A 20,751-nucleotide genomic window follows, 5' to 3' on the forward strand; every position below is an offset into this window, starting at 1 on the left:
TAGTAAGTAGAGTGCTTCCCTGCGTTCTGTGAGTCATTACAGATAATTATAGATAATCTATCAGACCTGAGGAGGGGTCATGGAAACCCCTAATTTATAGTCAAGTCAGACAGAAGCGTGGGTAACCTGGGGATTCACTGCATTGAGGCAGACATCTGAAGTGGGAAGAAGTCTTGTGGGACTGAGCCAACTGTGAAAATCTGTGACAACTCTGGGAAGTTACTGCTAGGATTGAATTAAATTCTAGGACACCCACTTGGTGTTTATTAAGAACTGAAGAACTGGGTGGTATGGAAAACCCATACACCTTTGGTGTCAGAAGTGTGAGTAATGAAACAGTTTTCCTTGAATTATCCAGTAATAATGCAATGAGCCATTCTATTATATATAGTGTGAGATGGAGGTTTAGAAGAAAGAAAGAATTAGCTTTCCAAAGGTCAAATGCCTAATAACCTGCAAAGCTAAGAATGTGTGCTTTTATTCATAACTACTTAATTCATGGAATAAAGTGATATTTTCATCTCAACAATGGAAAGTAGTTAAACCATGAATCTTGGCAAGACTATTTGACCTCATGATGTAAGGACTTCAGTCAACTGATAACTGCTCCTCAGTTAATACACAATTTAAGGGAAGGATGTTAGAAATCCTTGCTTGTAGCCCCAATGTGGTTCATGAACTTCACTAGAGTAACACACCAAGATATACTAAGTAGCCATGAGACGCTCCTTCATTCATGCAAGTCTCAAAGAGGGCACCTCAGGGCCAGGGGAGCTGCCAAGCTGATGGAAGGGTTGAATGAGATGCTTGCGGTCACCATGGAATTCTCTACTAGCTTCAGGTTTGGGCTAGAGTGCTGAATTCAGACAGAGCAGGAGGCAACTAAGCTGTGCTAGGTAATTCTTTGGAAGTCTGAAATGGATTCTTTATTATCCACTTACAATTGTAAATGGGAATACTCACCATTTCAGAGAAAAGTAAAGAACTCTGAATTACATAAAAAGACATTTTTAGAAAGGTGTCCAGCTTACCCATGATGTCATTCATGCGATTCAGTGAGGAATTATCTGAAATGTCTAATAACATGACAAAATCAAATGCAGAAGGGGGAAGAGGCACTTCTTTGGAAGCTGTAGGGTCAACAGCTAATGTGGATGTTTGTGATTTCTTTCCCTCCAGTTCTATGAGGTTTCTGTTGTAGCCTGTGAGTGCTTCCTCCAGAAGTTTTGCTTGGTTTAATGTCATTGGAAAGCCATCCAGGATCCAGCCTTTATACATAGGTATCTGACTAAATTAAAGAAAGGACAAATAATTAATAGTTTGATAGATACAAATCCCTTTAGAAATAATAACACAATGAATCTTTCCTTTATCTTTCTTTCAACTCCATAGTAACCTCTTTCTGCATGAATTTTACTTCTTTATGGCCGAAATTGGGCTTGCTGGTGGTGCAGAAGGTAAAGCATCTGCCTGCCAATGCAGGAGCCACAGGAGACTTGGGTTCCATCCCTGGGTTGGGAAAGTTACCTGGAGGAGGGCATGGCAACCTACTCCAGTATTCTTGCCTGGAGAATCCCAGACAGAGGAGCCTGGTGGGCTACAGGCCATAGGGTTGCAAAGAGTTGGACACGACTGGAGCAACTTAGCATGCACACACAGACATTAGGCTTCCTATTGTACCACAAACACTGCCTTGCTCAAAATCCCTCTGTGGATCCCTGCTGCCCTCCAAATCTATTCCAGAAGCCACAATGTGGTGTTTAAAATGAACTAGCCATAACTTGCTCCCCTATAACTTCTCTCTCACAGTTTTGAACCATTCACTTTGGACACACCAATCTCCTCACTGTTCGGGTCAGTTCAGTTCAGTCGCTCAGTCGTGTCCGACTCTTTGCGACCCCATGAATTGCAGCATGCCAGGCCTCCCTGTCCATCACCAACTCCCGGAGTTCACTCAGACTCACGTCCATCGAGTCAGTGATGCCATCCAGCCATCTCATCCCCTGTCGTCCCCTTCTCCTCCTGCCCCCAATCCCTCCCAGCATCAAAGTCTTTTCCAATGAGTCAACTCTTCGCATGAGGTGGCCAAAGTACTGGAGTTTCAGCTTTAGCATCATTCCTTCCAAAGATATCCCAGGCCAGGGCTGATCTCCTTCAGAATGGACTGGTTGGATCTCCTTGCAGTCCAAGGGACTCTCAAGAGTCTTCTCCAACTCCTCACTGTTACATGAATATAAATAGTACTTTCTAGCTGCGTTCATAGGGTGTTCGTCTTTAGAACATTAATTTCCTCCTTTATGCAGCAGGATAACATAACATACCTCACAGGATGCTGGTGAGGATGAACTGAAATAATACATTTTAAGAACTCAGCACAGAATTTAGCATATGGTGGGAACTCACATCGCCAACCTGGAAAGTTCTTCCTACCCCACCTAATCCAGCGTGGAGTCATAACAGCCTGCTTTGAACTCCTTTGGATTCTTGTTCACTTCCTCACACAATTGGTTAACTCTTACGTTTCTTGACTTAGAAAAATTCAAGTGAATCTTCTTTATCTCAATTAAATTCTAAGTTGCTGAAATGTAAGGATCCCTTCTTCAGTTTTTGCATTCAGTGTCATATCCTTTAAAGAGAATAGGTGCTCCAAAAACTATTATTTTAGTTCTTTAAATTGGAACACAACTTCAAGTTTGCTCTTGCAAAATCCTTAAATTATGTAAATTAAGACTGACTTTTGGGTGAAAAATTATAATTTCATTTCTTTCTCCATTATAACTCATTTAAACACTTAGAATTCCCTTTCTAAAGGTTTGGAAGTGTGTTTTGGTGCCGGTTTGTTTGTTTTGGTGACAGTGTGGCAAGAAAGGAATGGGAAAACTCAAGTTCAGAGAGCTTTAATTAATTACTTGTTCAAAGTCACAAAACTGCAAGTGACCCCAAATCTAGTGATCTTTCCACAGTATTAAGCTGCCTTCAGGTCACTGCTTCTATTACTCCTATTAGGCTATGAAGGGCAAGGAAAGCCTGCTTTTTGCTTTTATGGCTTCTTCAGAGCATGGTAAGCATTCTGCAGAGAATGGGATTGTTAATTCATTGGCCTCAGTCTGAGGAGAAGAAACTTCTTGAGCATTTTACCAGATCTGAGGAACCTTCTCCCACCTCCTGTCTCAGGAGTTACTTCAAGGGGAGGAGGCGGCCAAGGCCATGCTTGTCAGGCCGTAGTATGAGGACACCAGATGACAGGGAATGAGGAGACTTCCGCTTTAGCTATGCCACTAACCAGACATGTGACTGGACTGCCCAACTGAACTGCCAGGCCTTCCTTTCCTCATCGAAGAAGGATGCACTCGAACTAAATGGAAGGCTCTCAGGCTGATGGCAGGTCTCTGAACGTGTCTCAGGGGCAGGGGGGAGGGTGGTAATGAGAAGGTAGCAGAGTTGTGAGGGTGGGGTGTAGACAGTCCAACTCCATGGAAACCAAAGCTAAGATCCATTTTAGAGCTGATGCTCTTCATTCACAATTTTCTTTGAATGATGAATGCCATGGCTAAAACATATTTTATTCCAGTTTTTGAAAAATGCTGCAACTGTTAGAATGAGATCCCTTCCAACTTTGGGAATGGCCAACTGTGGCCAAGTTTCTTCAAAAAAGCAATCAGTCCAAGATATACCACCACTGAGAGGCAACTTAAACCTTGAATGAAGCCTCTTAAGGAAACTCGAAAGGGAGAGTCCATTGCAGATGCCCAGGAAAAATTCTCCAAAGCCTCCTGTCCTCATTCTCTTGGTCATAATGTTTCCCAAGCAGCACAGCCCCCAACCCCTCACCCACTTGATGGGTGAGGGGTTGCAAAGGTCTTTCACAAGAGCCTTTTTTATTTCTTTTTCCATCCTGCTCTGCCTCATTTCTTTATTGCATGAATTAATTAACCGAGACCCTATGGCTTTTTGAAATTTCTCTCTTTTCTCAATTGTAAAGGAGGGCTGACAAAAATCCTTTTTTTCTTAGGAAGGAGGAATCATAAAATTATAGCCTATTTAAATTTTTTCTTTACCCTATCACACATCACCTCTGTGCTATGCATATGCTATTCCTTGCCTGTGCAACCTCTACTTTCTCCTTGCCTTCCTACCTTATGCTGCCTGGCCTTTGGACCCCTGGGGTCACTCTCTCCTCCAGAAACACAAAATGAGGAAGCACTTTGGCCCAAAGCCATATAGTGAGGGTTTCTCCTCTCCCAAACCTGTCCTGTGGCTTTTCCAATTGTCTAATTTCTCCTTGAATTCCCCATACAGAATAGAACTTGGGACTTCCCTGATGGTCCAGTGGTTGAGAATCTGCCTCCCAATGCAGGACACATGGGTTCCATCCCTGTTCAGGGAACTAAGATCTCACATACCCTGGGGTAACTAAGACCAAGAATCACAAGGAAGACTCAGCACAGCCAAAAAAAAAAAGAGAATAGAACCTAACTTGAATTCCGGTCTGGGTGAGTGAAGTCAAGTTTGAAAAAGGGAGGAAAGTGAAATACAGACATGAAAATCACAAGATACATCTTTTTCTTTCTGTATGTATTCATTAGATATTAAAAATTAAAATGACTTCTACATTATTCTTTATAAAGCTCTACCTGCTAATATATTAAATAGACATAAGAAAGAAATTGTGGTCCATAGATACATACTTAATGGCATTTACCATGATGCTGACTAGCAATATATCAGATATGCTCTTTCCTTTCTTCAGCAGCATTTCTGATTTTGCACCAAGCTGAGCACGCACAGTGAGCTGTGAAAATAAACAAGGAATGGTAGGGAAGAGCTCATTTAAAAGTCAGATTCTAAATATCTGGAGGGGAAAAAAAATTAAATGGTCATGTCCTCTGTTGAATACATTGATCCTTTAGTACAATTCTGGAATCCAGCAAGCAGTTAAGGAAAATGTATATACAGATTTGGGAGTTCCTCCTCTAGCTCCCTCCTTTACAAGATCTTCCTCTTTAATACTTAGCTGCTCTGGCGTCCCCAGATTTCATCCTCTAACATGTTAAATCAAAAAGATTGAGGCTTTTGGCTTGAGTTCTAGTCACTCATGCCACGAAGCGGGAGCATGCCTCCTGGGGTGACCTGTGCAAGCCTGACTTTTGCCCACTGAAGTTCTCTTCTATCAATGGTCAAATCTGATATATTTCTGCCTTTTCCGTTATAGTTTATTATAAGATGTTAAATATAGTTCTCTATTCTACACAGTAAATCTTTGTTGTTTACTTTATATACAGTAGCATACATCTGTTAATCCCATACTCCCACATTATCCCTCCCCTATCCTCCTCTCTGGCAACCATAAGTTTGTTTTCTAAGTCTGCAAGTTGTTTCTGTTTTATATATAAATTCATTTGATAGAATATAATATTTGTCTTTCTCTGACTTACCTCACCTATTATGATAATCTCTAGGTCTTCCCATGTTGTTGCAAATGGCATTATTTCATTCTTTTCTATGGCTGAATAATACTGTTTGCTTTTTTGATACCTGATTTTGGCCCTCAGATAATTAGCTTTTCTATTTTTTCCAGCATTTATATTGTTATATGAACAGAACATCCCAAGCGTCTATTCTGAACTCAGCCACTAGAGTTAGCATTTTATGAGTCAAATGGTACTATGTGCTAGTGTGTTCAACTCTTTGCAACCGCATGGACTATAGCCCACCAGGCTCCTCTGTCCATGGGATTTCCCAGGCAAGAATACTGGAATGGGTTGACGTTTCCTATTCCAGTCCCTTTCCAGTCTAGGGACTGAAACCGTATCTCTTGTGTCTCCTGCATTGCAGGCAGATTCTTTACCTGCTGAGCCATCGGGGAAGTCTCTATTTAAACCCTGCAAAGGCTCCCCTGTACTCTCAATGTCCTCATCATGGCCTCCATGACCCTGGCTGACCTGATTCCTCTCCCTTCCTGCTCATCTCTCTAACCTCCTCGCTTCTCTTCCCCTGCCTTGCTGCACAAGCACCTTTCTGCCTCAAGGCCATCATTCAGCTCTTCTGGAGACCTGAAATGGTTCCCCAGAGCCAGTGGTGATTCTGTCAATCTTCTTTCAATCTGTTTAAACATCACTCTCTCAAAGCGATCTCCCTTACTCTACTTTTCCTTTTCTTTTCTGTTCATATAAAATCATTTACATATGAGTTTATGGTCCCTCTCTTTTAGACTGTAAATTCCTTAAAGCTTGGGAACCCTGTCACTTTTGTTCACTGATATACACTCCCCCCTCAGATTACAACAATACATGGAACAAAGTATGCCCTTAGAACTGAATTGAATATGGAATGCAGGAGATTTGTAACTCAATAAATGTAAATATAAAAGTATATTTAGCCTTTATGCTAATTTATATTTCAAAAATACAGAGAAAAAGTTATAAGCCCCTTTTGATCATTTTCTCCAAACTCATTTTTCTCCCTATATGTCATCATGTTTATAGTTTGGTGTATATTCTTCCAAAACTTTTTCTATCTTAAAGCAGTTTTGAAATCTAAAATATTATAAAATTGATTTCCTTGGGGGAAAAACAATAAATTAAAAGATATACTTTTATTTATTTACTTTAATTATATTTAATAAAATCCCACTTGATTAATGTGACCATTCTATTTGACCATTATATTTCCATATACAGTAAAGCAATCCTATATATGGAAATATTAGTTTTCATTAAAAGCAATAGTTGGCAAATTGTTGTAAACATTTTTTCGGGGATTAATGAAAAATTCTGCATAGTCACCAATAAGTCTAAGGGTAAATCCTGGAAAAAATTTAAAGATAAAGAGATTGTGAAAGAAATAAAAATAATAAATTAAGTGGTAAAGAAAAACACATCAATATAAATTTGGTATAAGTCTAAAATTTTTAAAAGCATGTGTTTACTTTCTTACCAGGCACAACTGAAAGCAATTTCCACTGCTTTAGATACAAACTATATAAAGATATAAAAAATATCAAATAAACTCAGGTTTAGTATTTCATCATCAGGTTTAAGCCAAAGAGGAGCACATTGCTATTTCATATGAAGATGAAAATGCTACAGAAAGGCTATGAATCACAGAACATTTCAATATGCTAGTAGCCAAAATTAGATTATAGTACTTACTTCAGAGAAACTATCACTCGCTACGACTTCTTCAGCTTTTGCTGCTTTTCTAGCATCGGTATCTAGGAATGGAAAAAGTGATGAGAACGTACTCCGGTACTGACAACTAACAGCCATGTTAGTATTTGACCATCTGTGGTTTTGGACCTGCGGGTTATTGGACTCAGCTGTGTCTGAGATACGCAGAGGAAGGAAGTGAAAGCAGCAGCCCAGCGTGGCATCTACCTTCATTTCACAACATTAAATCCTGGCCACTGTGTGGCTCCATGTTTTCTACTTGTTTTCCTCCAGTGTGGCTCACTCATAACAATGTCATTAGAAATACTTTAGTACAGTTTCTCTTCTTGGAAAACAAGCCAAAAATATAACTAGTTAACTGTATCTTCACTTTTCCTGTATTCTTCCCTGGAGAATCCCACAGACAGTGGAGCCTGGCAGGCTACAGTCCATGAGGTCGCAAAGAGCTGGACACGACTAAGTGATTTTCACGTTCACATTTCTTTCCTGGGCTATCAAATTATAGGTAATAAACATGTCTGAAGGCGGAAAATTCTAGAAGTCAGAGAGTTTAGTCCAATTGTATGTAAAAAATTAGTTTTCAGAGTCTTTTTATAAGTTACTGGACTTTCATAATAGAATGCCATAAAATACTTAACGATAGTTTAAAAATCAATTAGAATTATCATGTAAGAAACAAATAACTGAAACAAGGGACAGCTTATATTTTTTTAAAAGACAGGAAACTTGGCCTCTCTGGCAGAACTGCCTGCTCATAATAAACATGCATGTTGTCCAAGGTTGATGGACATTAAGGTGATGGTACTGTGCTTAGTCACTCAGTCGTGTCCTACTCTTTGCGACCCCCTGGACTGTAGACAACCAGGCTCCTCTGTCCATGGGATTCTCCAGACAAGAATACTGGAGTGGGTTGCCATTTCCTTCTCCAGTGGTGATGGGACAGGAGGAACCAAACTTTATGCAATGATTAAATATGGTAAAGCCTTAACTAGCACAAATAGAAAACATAGTCAAGATTTAAAATTGTTTTTCTTCAATGGTTTTACCAAGGATCTGTAGGACTGAAGCCCAGATCCCAAGGAAGATAATGTTTTGTTGGGTTTGAAAAGCTTGGTTCTATTTGCTTTGTACAAGGCTGAGAATAAGCGTTAACTTTTATAATATCTGAGGAACCACTGTTGAGGTGGGTGGATGAGACAGAGCCACAGCCTCCCTCACCACAGTGAACAAAAGCAGCTGCGTGCAGACAGCACAGTGGTACACGCCCACCTGCATAGGTGAGAAGAAACAGTAACTACTGTCTCCCTGCAAAGCCAGGAAGAGTGATGATGATTTAGCCTGGCTGTTTTCAAAACCACAACAAAACTGAGCAACTACTTGAAGGGATGTGAAAAGATTCCTTTGAAATTGTCATCTCTTATTGCCAGTGGCAGACAGTGGTTAGGGACAGCTGTGTTGATCTTGTTCTCTCTGTCTTGTGACCACTTAGACAACTGTGTAACCCTCCCCATCTCTCCTCTCTTGTCCTGAAAGTTTGTTTGTGCTCACATCCATGTGCTCCTACTATTAGTCTCACTTATGTAAATGATGGATGATTTATTTTGCTATCTTACTTACCAAGTCTGGTTTTATCTTCTCTTTCTGGTAGTGCTTCATCTTGCACGTCCTTTGGGGAGGAAGTACATGCCGGCACACACGGAGAGATTTTAACATTGTCAGATTTTAATAACATTCTTGATTTTACTTCTATAAGTAAGGTTTACAACCATAGACTCATTAATCTAAAACATTAATGATATTAGGAAGAACTGAATGAGTTCTAGAAATGAACACAATTTGATGATAATTGTACTTAGAGAAACACATAGTAACCCGTGGTATAATCTGTCTTTCAGCTGGTCTTCAGTTTCTATGTAAAATATACAACTGCCATTTGGAAAGGATAATGGGAGCTGAGAAAGAGGTAGAGTTTGTGGAAAACCACCTTAGAAAGATCAGACCTAGAGGGGTCAGTCATAGCCATAATGGAAATAAAGAAAAATATGTACATTATCTATTACCTCATCAGTTAGAATACAGAGTACCACAACACAGAAGAAGAGGCAGCCCACGATGAAGAAAAACCCTCCCAGTTATTTTCAGAATCATGGTTAAATGGTATTTTCCTTGCAGCTCATGCAAATGACCTGGATTAGAGTCTCTGTTAATTTATTCAGAGACAGCATAAGGTAGGGAAAAGAATAGTGGATTTAGAATCTGGGATTCCTCAAAGCCTAACCATCAACAAGCCTGTGATGCCAAACGAATCAATTCATGTTTAGAACTGCTACTGTTTCCCTTTAAAAGAGCAGATTAGACTATATCTGGCACTGGAGAAGACTCTTGAGACTCCCTTGGACAGCAAGGAGTTCAAACCAGTTAATCCTAAAGGAAATCAAGTCTGAATATTCACTGAAAGGACTGATGCTGAAACTGAAGCTCCGATAGTTTGGCCACCTGATGGCAAAGAGCCAACTCATTGGAAAAGACCCTGATACTGGGAAAGATTGAAGGCAGGAGAAGGGGACAACAGAGGATGAGATGGTTGGATGGCATCATCAACTCAATGGATTTGAGTTTGAGCAAACGCTGGGAGATGGTTAAGGACAGGGAAGCCTGGCATGCTGCAGTCCATGGGGTCACAAAGAGTCAGACATGACTTAGCGAATGAACAATAACAAGATCACATCCTAATTCTCAACGTGGGGCCATACTCTCCAAGTTCCTGCCCCAGAATCTTTACGTAATAAGCAAGACGCAACACTGATGGAAACAGTAATGCAAGTAAACCATAAGAGATCTTCCCCTACCAGCCACCCCCAAAACTGAGATATATTAGTCTAATCAGAGGTCTGCAAACTACGATCCCTGGGGCAAAATAGGCTGGTTGCTTATACACAGTCCATAAGCATCTCTCCAGGGGATAGCACTGCAAAGCATCCCCCTTGCCATCTGTCTGCTCCTCTCCAACACCTTCCTTGGCTGCTGCCCAGGACTGGCACTGGGCTGCATCTAGAAGATGGGGACTTGCTGCTGGTCACTGCCAAGGTTTCCGTAGTGGAATTCTACTCTGAGAGCTGATCACTTCGTGAACTTTCCCAAAACGCCAACATCTCACCCCTCTCCAAGCCCTTACAGTTGAGCCTTCCACCCCCTTACCTTACAAATGGACATGAATTTGAGCAAACTCCAGGAAAAGGCAGAGGACAGAGGAACCTGGCATGTTGTAGTCCACGGGGTTGCAAAGAGTTGGACATGACTTAGCGACTGAATGAACCCCCTTACCAACCAGTGGCTCTTTCTTCAGGAGAATGCCTGAACTCAAGTCTATCCTACCATACTGGATGGCCCACCTAGGTAATAATATGTGTGTGTTTGTATGTATTAGGGCAGTAGGGATGGGGGTTGAAATTTTCTCTTGTTATGTAAGTACCCATGTAATATATCCTTGATGTTGCCTCTGGGCCCATAAAACTTAAAATATTTACAGTCTGAACTTTTACAGAAAACTCTGCCAATCTCTGGTCTAGAGGATCTCTTAGATGCCAGCCAGTTGGAAATCTCTAATGTATGAAGTGCAGAGAAGAAAACTAAGGTCACACTTGCCTGGTTTTCTTTACCACTCTTTTGCCTAACGGGTAAAACCTTTTCTTCAGGTGCTTTCTGAAGTCCATGGGCCCCGCTGATACTTTCATTGTCATGAAATGCTTGGATAGCTTCTTGAACAAGAGTGTCAATAGAAAGTACCTGAATAGGAAAGCCTAAAATACAAAAGATTATTTTACGAATAGCTTTTCATTTAGGAAATTGAATCATTGTTCTTCAGTGCTGGCTTCAAACTTAGAAGATTCTGTTTAGGGTCTCCTAGAAATGCTTTTTGGGTCAAGATTTCTTTTTTTTAATACTGTGGTAAAATTCATACGGGGCTTCTCTGGTGGCTCAGTGGTAAAAGAGTCTGCCTGCAGACGCAGCAGACTCAGGAGGTGTGGGTTCGATTTCTGAGTTGGGAAGATCCCCTGGAGAAGGAAATGGCAACCCACTCCAGTAATCTTGCCTGGAAAATCCTATGGACAGAGAAAACTGGCAGGCTACAGTCCATGGGATCGCAAAAGAGTTGGACACAACTTGGCAACTACACAGCAACAAAAATTCACACGATGTAAAATGACCCATTTTAACCATTCTAAAAGATACATTTCAATATTACGGTCATTTACAATGTTGTTCAATCATTACTGATATCTTTTTTCCAGAAATTTTGATCACCCCAAAGGAAACCCTGCATCAATTAAGCAGTCACTTCCTATCTCCTACCCTTGCCCCCAAGAACAAACTGCTTTCTGTCTGGAGATTTGCCTATTCTAGACGTTCTATATCCAAGGAATCAAACAATATGTGGTCTTTTGTATCTGACTTCTTTCACTTACTATGATGTTTTCAAAGTCCATCTATGTTGTAGCACATAAGAGTGACTGAGTAGTATTCCATAGTATGGATATGCCACATTTTGTTAATGACTCATTGGTGATGAACATTTGGGTTGTTTCCACCTTTTCTCTATCATTAATAATGCCGCTATGAATATTCCTGTACAAGGGATTTTTTTTTGGACCACCTGTTTTCTACTCTTTAGAGTATATACCAGTGGTGGGATCGCTGTAGTCATACAGTAATTATTTAACTTATCAAGGAATCACCAACTATTTTCCATAGTGGTTACAGCATTTTAACATTCAAAAGCAATGTATGAGAGTTCCAACTTCTCTATATCCTCACCAACACATATTTTCCATTTCCTAAAAAATTATACTCATCTTATTGGGTGTGGAGTGGTATCTCATTGAGTTTTGTCAGGCTTTAGACAGGTCTATTTAACATCTCAATAATGACCTACCAGTCTTAATACAGACTGATCTTAGTAAAATTTTTAAATTTTCTAGTAAAACAGTAATCGTTGTTCAGCTGCCCAGTCATGTCCGACTCTTTGCAACCCCATGCATGCAGCACTCCAGGCTTCCCTGTCCTTCACTGTCGACTGGAGCTTGCTCAGACTCATGTCCATTGAGTCGATGATGCCATCCAACCATCTCATCCTCTGTCTTTCTCTTCTTCTCCTGCCTTTAATCTTTCCCAGCATCAGGGTCTTTTCCAAGGAGTCAGCTCTTTGCATCAGGTGGTCAAACTATTGGAGCTTCAGCTTCAGCATCAGTCCTCCCAATGAATATCCAGGACTGATTTCTATTAGGATTGACTGGTTTGATCTCCCTGCAGTCCAAGGGACTCTCAAGAGTCTCTTCCAACACCACAGTTCAAAAGCATCAGTTCTTCTGCACTCAGTTTTCTTTATAGTCCACCTCTCATATCCATACATGAGTATTGGAAAAACCATAGCATTGACTATACAGACCTCTGTCAGCAAAGTGATATCTCTGCTTTTTAAATATGCTGTCTAGGTTTGTTATAACTTTTCTTTCAAGGAGCAAGTGTCTTTAAATTTTAAGGCTGCAGTCACCATCTGCAGTGATTTTGGAGCCCAAGAAAATAAAGTCTGTCACTGTTTCCATTGTTTCTCCATCTATTTGCCATGAAGTGATGGGACCAGATGCCATAATCTTAGTTTTTTGAGTGTTGAGCTTTAAGCTATGTTTTTCACTCTCCTCTTTCACTTTCATCAAGAGGCTCTTTAGCTCCTCTTTGCTTTCTACCATAAGGGTGGTGTCATCTGCATATCTGAGGTTATTGATATTTCTCCCAGCAATCTTGATTCCAGCTTGTGCTTCATCCAGCCAGCATTTCGCATGATGTACTCTGCATATAAGTTAAATAAGCAGGGTAACAATATATAGCCTTGACATACTCCTTTCCCAATCTGGAACCAGTTCATTGTTCCATGTCTGATTCTAACTGTTGTTTCTGGACCTGCATACAGATTTCTCTGGAAGCAGGTAAGGTGGTCTGGTATTCCCATCTCTTGAAGATTTTTCCACAGTTTGTTGTGATCCACACAGTCAAATGCTTTTGAATAGTCAGTGAAGCAGAAGTAAAGGTTTTTCTGGAATTCTGTTGCTTTTTCTATGATCCAACGGATATTGCCAATTTGATCTCTGGTTCATCTGCCTTTTCTAAATCTAGCTTGAATATCTGGAAGTTCTTGGTTCATGTACTATTGAAGCCTAGCTTGGAAAATTTTGAGCATTACTTTGCTAGCATGTGAAATAAGTGCAATTGTGAGGTAGTTTGAACATTTTTTGGCACTTCCTTTCTTTGGGATTGGAATGAAAATTGACCTTTTCAAGTCCCGTGCCCATTGCTGAGTTTTCCAAATTTGTTGGCATATTCTATTTAATTAGCTTTTCTTTGATAATACTCACTTATTAACAACAGTAATAGGTAAGTAGTATTAAAGAAAAATTATTAAATAGATGGAAATCTGTGATTTCACTTCTAATTGAAAGAACTTCTAGAGAAAAAGCCAAAAGTTCATGAAAGGGAAAGAACTCAATTGATGTGAAGGATGAAAACAGTTACAATTTTAAGTCTATATCTTTTCTATATGTGACAAGTTGTTATTTTCCTATTTCATCTATTGGAAAAGTAAGTAAACTCTATGATGAAAGGTTTAAGATATTATTTCCCTTTATACTATACATCATCATTATATAGCAAGCTCATAGATCCAGGTTTCCTTGGGACAGTTCTGATTCATGACTCTATATTCTTAAAAGTGTCTGCTTTGGACAATAAGTTATGTGATCACTTTATTACAATATTCTTAATGCTAGAACTTCCAAATATATTAGCAGATTTTCATGTATGTTTTCTACAGACAGAGCCATTTGCAGCTATATTCACTGTAAATAGAAATCAATAAAGGAAAAAAAAGAGAAAATAAATTTTACTTTTCTCTAGAGCCTTTAGAGCAGTAGTTTTTCCACTAAAGGTTTTCCCCAACAAGCATCCTTTTATAGCAAATGAAGGTAACTCAGGTACTGTAGATTCAACTTGAGGAGGAAGAGAACTTTCAATTAGTCTGTGAATCACATGGCCCAATATGCAGTTGTTGGAGGGTGGTAAGTTTTCAACCATTTCTTCTGGTAAGGCCCATTCTCCAACCATGTTCTGTAAAAATAATAATAAAACAAAACAGAAATATTCTTAAAAGTGGAATTTAAGCATGTAGGAAATTGAAAATAAATACAAATGATAACAAACAAAAGTGAATCAGTACTTTAAATAGTTATATTACATAGATGAATAATAACATAATACTTTTATATTAGTGAAAAATAAGCTTCCCATATAGAAATAAAAAATAAATTCTAAAATACTTAACACTTTATGAAAGTAGACATATTGAGTAGAGACAAATTGTAATGCCAGTTGAGTATTAACACACTTAAATTGATGCTATCAGTAGATAGATAAAAGACAGTAAGAGTTATTTGGCTACTGTATGCAAATACTAAACTATTTTTAAATATTTTGAAGATAGATAAAAGAGAATTTTCATGACCAATATGTTGTCCTCTAAGTTTCCTATATTCGTCTTCCAGTTTCTTTAAGTTTCTGGCTTCAATGATCAAACAATTAGAGGAAAAGTAAAACAAAGACAAAACAACAACTATACAGTTCACATTCTCTGACTTCTGTGCACTAAAACTAGAAATAAATTTTATTTTTAATAAGTAAAGATTGGCTTTCTGAATGATTCTTAATGAAAAATTAAAACTGTAAATAAACATTTGTAAATGACAGACTGAGAAAAATATTAAAATGATAGATTTATTTTAAAATATGAGATGAAATCAAGCTGTAGTTAGAGGAAAACTCATAGTCATTTAGCTTAAAATGCTTTGATCTAAAATAAAAAGAAGGAAAGTGAACTAAGGTTGAAAATAGGAAAAAAAGAATTTTTTTATATAACTAGAAAAGAACATGGAGGAAGAAACTCATGATAATGGGGATTGATAAATTAGAGAGCAATACTATTAAGATATTTTTATTGATATAATTCTAGAACTTATTCATATTGATCATAATGAAATTGCAACCAGTTATGCACAAGGGTGAAATATAGCAAGTAACAATTTTTTTTAACATAAGAAAGGCAGTAACAACAGATTTTAAGGAGACTTAAAAATCCTTAAGAAAATATTATATACAACTCTACTATGACAAATTTGAATTTATTAACAAATGGTAAAATGATATTTTAAGAAAGTACAAATAATTAAAATTAATTTAAAAGGAATATTTGTAAATATGAAAGGCATGAAAGAAAGAAAAACATTATTGAAGAACTGTGTCTGGGAAACTTGATGATACTACTAACAGAAAAAGAAAAAGAAAAATTTTCATTTCTCAAACAGAAATTTAAATGTTATTTAAAGTCTTCTGAAATATGGAAGAAGATAGCTTTCCAGTTTGCTTGGCGAGACTAATGTAACACTGATACTAAAAAGGTGTCAAAGATCATTGACAAAAACAGCATCCAAAAAAGAAAATAACAAACCAATCTCATTTGGAAATATACCGCAAGAATCATGCATAAAATACTGACAACAATCAGCCTATATTAAGACAAAACAATTATATTAATTGACATTTACTACACATTCAGTATATCCCATATACTGCTGTTTTCATGAATTATTTCTAATGATTCTCATACAACTCTTCAGTTCAGTTCAGTTCAGTTCAGTTGCTCAGTCGTATCCGACTCTGCGACCCCATGAATCGCAGCACGCCAGGCCTCCCTGTCCATCACCAACTCCCAGAGTTCACTCAGACTCACGTCCATCGAGTCAGTGATGCCATCCATCCATCTCATCCTCTGTCGTCCCCTTCTCCTCCTGCCCTCAATCCCTCCCAACATCAAAGTCTTTTCCAATAGGTCAACTCTTTGCATGAGGTGGCCAAAGTACTGGAGTTTCAGTTTTAGCATCATTCCTTCCAAAGAAATCCCAGGGCTTACCTCCTTCAGAATGGACTGGTGGGATCTCCTTGCAGTCCAAGGAACTCTCAAGAGTCTTCTCCAACACCACAGTTCAAAAGCATCAATTCTTCAGTGCTCAGCCTTCTTCACAGTCCAACTCTCACATCTATACATGACCACTGGAAAAACCATAGCCTAGATGGACCTTAGTCGGCAAAGTAATGTCTCTGCTTTTGAATATGCTATCTAGGTTGGTCATAACTTTTCTTCCAAGGAGTAAGTGTCTTTTAATTTCATGGCTGCAGTCACCATCTGCAGTGATTTTGGAGCCCCCCCAAAATAAAATCTGACACTGTTTCCACTGTGTCCCCATCTATTTCCCATGAAGTGATGGCACCAGATGCCATGATCTTCATATTCTGAATGTTGAACTTTAAGCCAACTTTTTCACTCTCCTCTTTCACTTTCATCAAGAGGCTTTTGAGTTCCTCTTCACTTTCTGCCATAAGGGTGGTATTATCTGCATATCTGAGATGATTGATATTTCTCCCAGCAATCTTGATTCCAGCTTGTGTTTCTTCCAGTCCAGCGTTTCTCATGATGTACTCTGCATAGAAGTTAGATAAGCAGGGTGACAATATACAGCCTTGACGTACTCCTTTTCCTATTTGGAACCAGCCTGTTGTCCCATGTCCAGTTCTAACTGTTGCTTCCTGACCTGCAGACAGATTTCTCAAGAGGCAGGTCAGATGGTCTGGTATTCCCATCTCTCTCAGAATCTTCCACAGTTTATTGTGATCCACACAGTCAAAGACTTTGGCATAGTCAGTAAAGCAGAAATAGATGTTTTTCTGGAACTCTCTTGCTCTTTCCACATAAGTATAATTATCTTGCCAATTTTGCAGAAGAAAACCCTGAGAATTATAGAAACTAAGTTATATTTTTCTATGTGTGTGTGTGCTCAAATACTTAGTCATGTCTGACTCTGTGATCCCATGGACTGTAGCCCACCAGGATCCTTGTCCATGAGATTTTTCTAGGCAAGAATACCGCAGTGGGTTGCCATTCCCTTCTTCAGGGGATTTTCCTGACTCAGGGATCAAACCTGAGTCTCATGTCTCCTGCATTAGCAGGCATATTCTTTACCTATAGTGCCACCTGGGAAGTTCATAGTCACAATAAATGGTAATGGCAGAGCTTAGTAAGGACTCAGGCAGACAGACTGCAGAACATGTGCTCAAAACCTTTATATTACATGACTGAATACGAGTTCCTTCATGAATATAATGAAGGTTAAAAATGAGAAAACCTATCATATATCACATTAATAGGTTAAAATACAAGCATACGATCATTTTGACCAAGAAGCATCTGATCAATTCAAAATTCATTTCTGATGAGAAAAAAAATTAAACAAATTTCTTAGTATGCTACAAACTGAGTATGACTGGCCTAACATTTTTTTACATATCTTACCAATATGTAATGGTGAGCCAAAGTGAACAACACATTTTTCTTTTCTTTTTTTTTTACTTTATTTTACTTTACAATTCTTGAAGTTCTAGCCAATGCAAATAAGATAAAGAAAGAAGTAGAAAATTTCACATATCTACGAAGCAGATTCACAGACACAGAGAACAGACTTGACGTTGGCAAAGGGGAGGCAAGAGAGGGAGGGAAGGATTGGCAGTTTAGGGTTAGCAGATTTAGCAGATATAAACTAGTATATACAGGATGGATAACTAATGAGGTCCTGTTGTATAGCACAGGAAACTCTAATCAATAGCCTGTGATAAAGCATAATGGAAAAGAATACGAAAAAGAATGCACATATATTTATAACTGAATCATTTTGCTGGACAGCAGAAGTTAATACACCATTGTAAACCAACAATTGTAAATCAATATTGTAAATCAAGCAAATTTTTTTAAAAAAATAGAAAAAGTAGTAGTGCTCCTAGAATTAGCAGTTGAGTTCCTGGTGCAGAGGTAGCTGCTGCAACCTGAATTTCCAGTGCTCTGTGCTGGTGACAGTCTTCTCATCAGATCTGGCTGTGATGGTTCTGGTAATTTTCCTTGGAAGTTTAACCTTGAGCATAGTTCTTGAATTGAACCTACTGAGTCACTGAACTACCTAACATATTTTGGATATTTTTTCTGCTTACTTAGCATAAGTCAACTTTTTAAATTGCATTTAGAAACTTTGACAAAAATCATTGGAATTGATGAGAAAAATATAACCTAAGCATAGTCTTGCATTTCTACTGACGAGTGTAAGAAAAATGACTTGAATAAAGGGAAGTTCAAAAAAGTCCAAAATTATAAGCCACTTAATTCTTCTCCAAAGTAATCTGATTTAATGTAATGAAACAAAAGTGTTAGTGCTATTTATTTATTTTTCCTTCAAGATATCACAAATGGTTCTAAAGTTGAAGCATAAACAGAACTGTACAGATAAAAATATGTACTTAAAAAGGAAAGACATACAGTTTTGTTGCCTAACCAGAGATATTAAAGCACTTATTAATAACTTATGAGGACTTCCTAGGGGGTGCAGTGGTAAAGAATCCACTTGCTAATGCAAGAGATGAAAGAGATGTGGTTCAATCCTTGGTTTGGGAAGATCCCCTGGAGGAGGCATGGCAACCCACTCCAGTATTCTTGCTTGGGAAACTCCATGGACAGAGAAGCCTCATGGGCTATAGTCCATGTGGTTATAAACAGTCGAACATGACTGAATGAGCACTCAGTGCTTTATACTCTTGTCAATTCCTTCATCTTTGTATGATAATGATATCTATTTCACAGGGTTGTTATAAAGGTTGAGTGAAAGACTTGTGTGACCACTGATTTTGAATGCTTAACTATTAGTAGAAGTTCTCTTGTTGCTGCTGGAAGCACACATGGTAATACCCTTAAGGGAGACAGCAGCCACATTTTTGCCCAACAAGAAGTGCACTGTAATCAGAAAGGCATGCGTCCTCACAAAGGGGTCAGAATAAAGCCCTCTTCCCTCACTGGTTAGTTGTAGAATGTGGTCAGACACAATGGGATAGAATGTTGACCACGAAGAGAACTGAAGGCTTAGGTCAGGCAGAGGACCAGTGGAAATGGACAGATTGAGTATTTGGTAGAACATATTTTACAGCATCACCTTAAAAATACAGTTGTGAAATTCCTAATAAGACTAAAGATAAAGGGTAAGTAAAGGGAGATGTGTCAGGTTGGATTAAGAACATGATGAGGGAAAAGGAAAACTGAAAAAAGAGAGAAATTAGGCCGGAATAAAGATGACTAGTTTAAGGACAATGGCAATGAGCTAAAGAGACTTTGTTTCTGAAGGCTCTTTTTTTCACTCTCAATTCCCAGAACCATGCTGGAACCTAATAGGCATTCAATATTTATTGAATGAACGAGTGAATCAATCAAATATAGGCTCAATATATGTGAACTAAATAAATGAGTGAATACGTGGACATTGCCTCTTATTAATTTTGATTAAGTACAAGGATGACTTAGTTCTCCAAATAGGATAGACACAAGCCAACCTAAAATCTAGGATAAGATCAGCAAGAATCACCCTCACAGATGGAAGTTAACAAGAATCCACAATGTATGAAACTAGCTAACCCTGGAAGCAGGTCTTGAAGTAACAGCTTGGAGTATGCTTTTCAAATGCTTTTCTCCATTAAACCGAGGCATCCTTTTTCATGGCAGCAGGAAGCATCTCAGTTAAAATGTACTAAATTATAAAGAATTTATAAAATGGGACTTTGTAAGAAGTTCTGCCAGAGATTTTTACAGGGTGCTAAGGGGGTAAGGAGCAGCCTGACTGAATGAAGAGGTAAGGTCTGTTTTATGCCAAGCTATTATGATCCGGTTAGTTTCATTTTCCTAACTGGATATTTGTCTTGGGTCTCACAGATTACATTGACCCAGGGTATTCCACATCACTGACAGATATTCTAGTTCTGTTTGTGGCAATTAACTTCCAAGCCTTTCATCTGAGCCCTGGCCTGCCTAGCTACCAATCTGCTGGCTTCATCTCCATTCTCTAGTCTGGTTCTTACCCAATCTCAGCTTTGATCATTGGCCTGCTCAAAGGACTTGGCTTGGTCCCACCTTTGTCTCTTCCTGTTTCTGACTACTTCAGGTAAATTATCTTGACCACCTTTGTTCCAGCTCTGAGAATTCAATGAGCCCTGGAGCTAGTTCTCATGGCTGACCTTCTGTTCAGGTCTGTCCTGTCTCCTACCCGAGGGAATCAAATATCATAGAAGCACATCTATTATTATGGCAACATGGAAAGTCTAGGAGCTGCATTCCGGTTACTATGCTTGGAGGATTTGGCACTCAGGAAGACACCAAATTCCACAGGGAAGTACTAATGTACAAGCTCGTAGCTTTTTGGAGCCTCTGTCCTTTGCCTTGCTTTCCCAGACTTTCTCCTCCAACCACCCCCAAACCCTGAGGGAATCTGGAGGAACTGCTTATGTTTGTAATTCAGACTTTAAAGTTCCTTATAACCACCCCTGGTTCTCAGAAGAAGAAAGGGTGGTTGGGTATTCTGCCAGATGGGAAATTCAGCTTATATAAACTGGCAACCCT

General features: G+C 38.8%; 1 protein-coding gene across 7 annotated transcripts in view; it reads right to left on the reverse strand.

Annotated features, from left to right (window-relative positions):
- SPEF2 (sperm flagellar 2) overlaps window positions 1–20,751 on the reverse strand; it is a 203,552-nt gene that overhangs the window by 122,319 nt on the left and 60,482 nt on the right. For all 7 annotated transcript variants that reach the window (XR_011249554.1, XM_069555868.1, XM_069555870.1 and 4 more), the window contains 6 exons: window positions 14,108–14,327; window positions 10,815–10,969; window positions 8,787–8,835; window positions 7,152–7,213; window positions 4,689–4,792; window positions 1,032–1,288 (listed from right to left, as the gene is read on the reverse strand). Coding sequence is in view for 6 of the 7 variants with exons in the window: in XM_069555868.1 (XP_069411969.1) it covers window positions 1,032–1,288; window positions 4,689–4,792; window positions 7,152–7,213; window positions 8,787–8,835; window positions 10,815–10,969; window positions 14,108–14,327 (847 nt within the window). In the remaining variant the exon portion in view is untranslated. The remainder of the gene's footprint in view (window positions 1–1,031; window positions 1,289–4,688; window positions 4,793–7,151; window positions 7,214–8,786; window positions 8,836–10,814; window positions 10,970–14,107; window positions 14,328–20,751) is intronic.

Source organism: Ovis canadensis, chromosome 16 (assembly GCF_042477335.2).
Source record: "Ovis canadensis isolate MfBH-ARS-UI-01 breed Bighorn chromosome 16, ARS-UI_OviCan_v2, whole genome shotgun sequence".
Lineage (NCBI taxonomy): Eukaryota > Metazoa > Chordata > Mammalia > Artiodactyla > Bovidae > Ovis > Ovis canadensis.